Source organism: Galeopterus variegatus, unplaced genomic scaffold (assembly GCF_000696425.1).
Source record: "Galeopterus variegatus unplaced genomic scaffold, G_variegatus-3.0.2 Scaffold6423, whole genome shotgun sequence".
Lineage (NCBI taxonomy): Eukaryota > Metazoa > Chordata > Mammalia > Dermoptera > Cynocephalidae > Galeopterus > Galeopterus variegatus.
In genome coordinates this window covers 23776-25781 of record NW_007732534.1, presented here as the reverse complement: position 1 = coordinate 25781, position 2006 = coordinate 23776, and the positions used below count along the sequence as shown (strand labels likewise).

The 2006-nt window shown below is 51.6% G+C and overlaps 1 protein-coding gene across 1 annotated transcript in view; it reads right to left on the bottom strand.

Moving 5' to 3' along the window:
- LOC103606274 (dedicator of cytokinesis protein 2-like) overlaps nt 1–2006 on the bottom strand; it is a gene marked incomplete at its 5' end in the record, with an annotated part of 28942 nt that overhangs the window by 4636 nt on the left and 22300 nt on the right. The window contains 2 exons of the mRNA XM_008590883.1: nt 1–143; nt 1172–1299. The exon at nt 1–143 is cut by the window's left edge and continues 24 nt beyond it. Of these exons, the coding sequence (XP_008589105.1) occupies nt 1–143; nt 1172–1299 (271 nt within the window). The remainder of the gene's footprint in view (nt 144–1171; nt 1300–2006) is intronic.

The window sequence follows — 2006 nt, the reverse complement described above, 5'->3', positions numbered from 1 at the left end:
TCTCATCTGCAAACACCACGCTGCTCCTCTTCGTCCTCTTCTTGGACCTCCGCAGCTTGACTTCAGGCAGAGTGCTCCCTGGGGAGATTGGCTCCTCCTGCTCCACTTTCGGAGTCTTGGGTGGTGCTAATTCCAGGTCAAAGCTGAAGGGTAAAAGGGACAGCAGTAGAAACTGCAGTTAGAACTTCAGTGGAACGGCCTTGCAGCGACCCAGAGGGCCAAAGGGGACCTTCACACTGACTGAGCTATCACTCCAAGGTCAAGGATAGATCAGTTAACCTGGCAGAGAATTTAGGAAGCCACTTGCTTAATTTGCAAACATTCAAAATGCAAAGGTAAATAAATTTGAAGGAGGTAAGAAAGACTAGTGGCAAATGGAGAAAACTGGTTAAAACATGGATATGGATTCTGCCACTTCTTAGCTGAATGACTTTGGGTAAATCACTCAACTTCCCCGAGCCATCATTTCCTTTTCAGTAAATGGGAGTATTTGCAATGACTTCGCAGAGTGGCCATGTGATGAGATCTGAGGAACCCTTAGCACATTCTTGTCACATGGTGGGAGCTGGATTTTTCATGATGTCTATTATTAGAACAGTTGAGTTGGGCAGGGTAGAGCCAGAGGGCTCCAGGAAGGTGGAAGGGGGTGCAGGAGAGAGGTNGAGTTGGGCAGGGTAGAGCCAGAGGGCTCCAGGAAGGTGGAAGGGGGTGCAGGAGAGAGGTTCTTGACAGAGGTGGGGGGAGGGCAGGAGGAGAAGCTCTGCAATGGGGATTTCCAGTCCTGGTTGGAAAGAGCTCCCTTGGGAGGGACTAGACCCCTGTCAGAGCTGAGAACATTCCAGATGGATGCTCCATGAGGAGCTCTGGCTGGTTGGTAGTGATCACTGGACTGGGAGTCTGGGGGCTGCAGGTGAGTCCTGGTGGGTCCTCAGGAAAAGCCACCTTGCCTCTCTGAGCCTCTGAGGACCTTCTAAACATGACACTTAACCATGCAGCCTCATGGGGCAGTTGTGCAGGTTTTAATGAGGCTCTGGATGGGGAGAGGCTTCCACACTGAAAGCAGCAAGGAGTAGAATGGGAGCCTCTGGGGAAGAAAGAGAAGGAGGGAGGCTTTTCTGGGGGCTGGGCCAGGGAGGCCAAGGTGCAGGGCTGGCTGGGGGCAGGGAATGACCTCTCGGACGTGGTCTTGCTGGGGGTGCTGCAGTCAGAATTCATGGAGGCCAGAGAGATGATGGACATCTGCCGGTAGGAGCGCAGCATGGACCTGGGGCGGCCCACTCTCCTGTCGTCAAAGTCCGGCTGTGGCAGAACAAACAGGAGGTGAGTGGTGTGGCCTCTGCCTTCTGCTGCCTGCCTCCTCCACCTGGGCAGGCAGCACTGTCAGGCTGGGAAGGGAGGCAGCTGTCAAGCTGTCCTGGCTGGCTAAGGCTAGGGGGTTATTGTACTTGGAGTTTGGCTGGCCTTTATTCCTGGTTCATGGGAGGCAATCTCTAAATCCTTGGAATTTCCTGTGTGAAAGGAATGTCTTTGTACTCATGGTGGCCCCCTGGATCATACCTGCTTTTATGCTACAGAGATGACTCAGGATGGGACTGGCCAGTCCAGAAAGATCAGCCATGCATGTGATTACAGGGCTGGGGCTTTGAGCCATATACTATCAGCTCAACTTCCAGGTTGGGAATGGGGGCTGAAGATTGATTTCAATCATGTGGCCAATGATTCAATGTCATGACTGCATAATGAAACCCCAATAAAAACTCTGGACACTTAGGCTCAGGTGCACTTCTCTGGCTGGTGATCACACATCAATGTGTCAGAGGGGGAACCCAAGGACATGGAAGCTTCGTGTTTGGGACCCTTCTAGACTGCACCCTGTGTATCTCTTCATCTGACCAGTCCTGACTTGTATCCTGAACTGAAATCATAAATATGGTGCTTTCCTGAGTTCTGAATTGTTCTAATGAATTATCAAATCTAAGGAGAAAGTGGGAACCCCCAATTTGTAA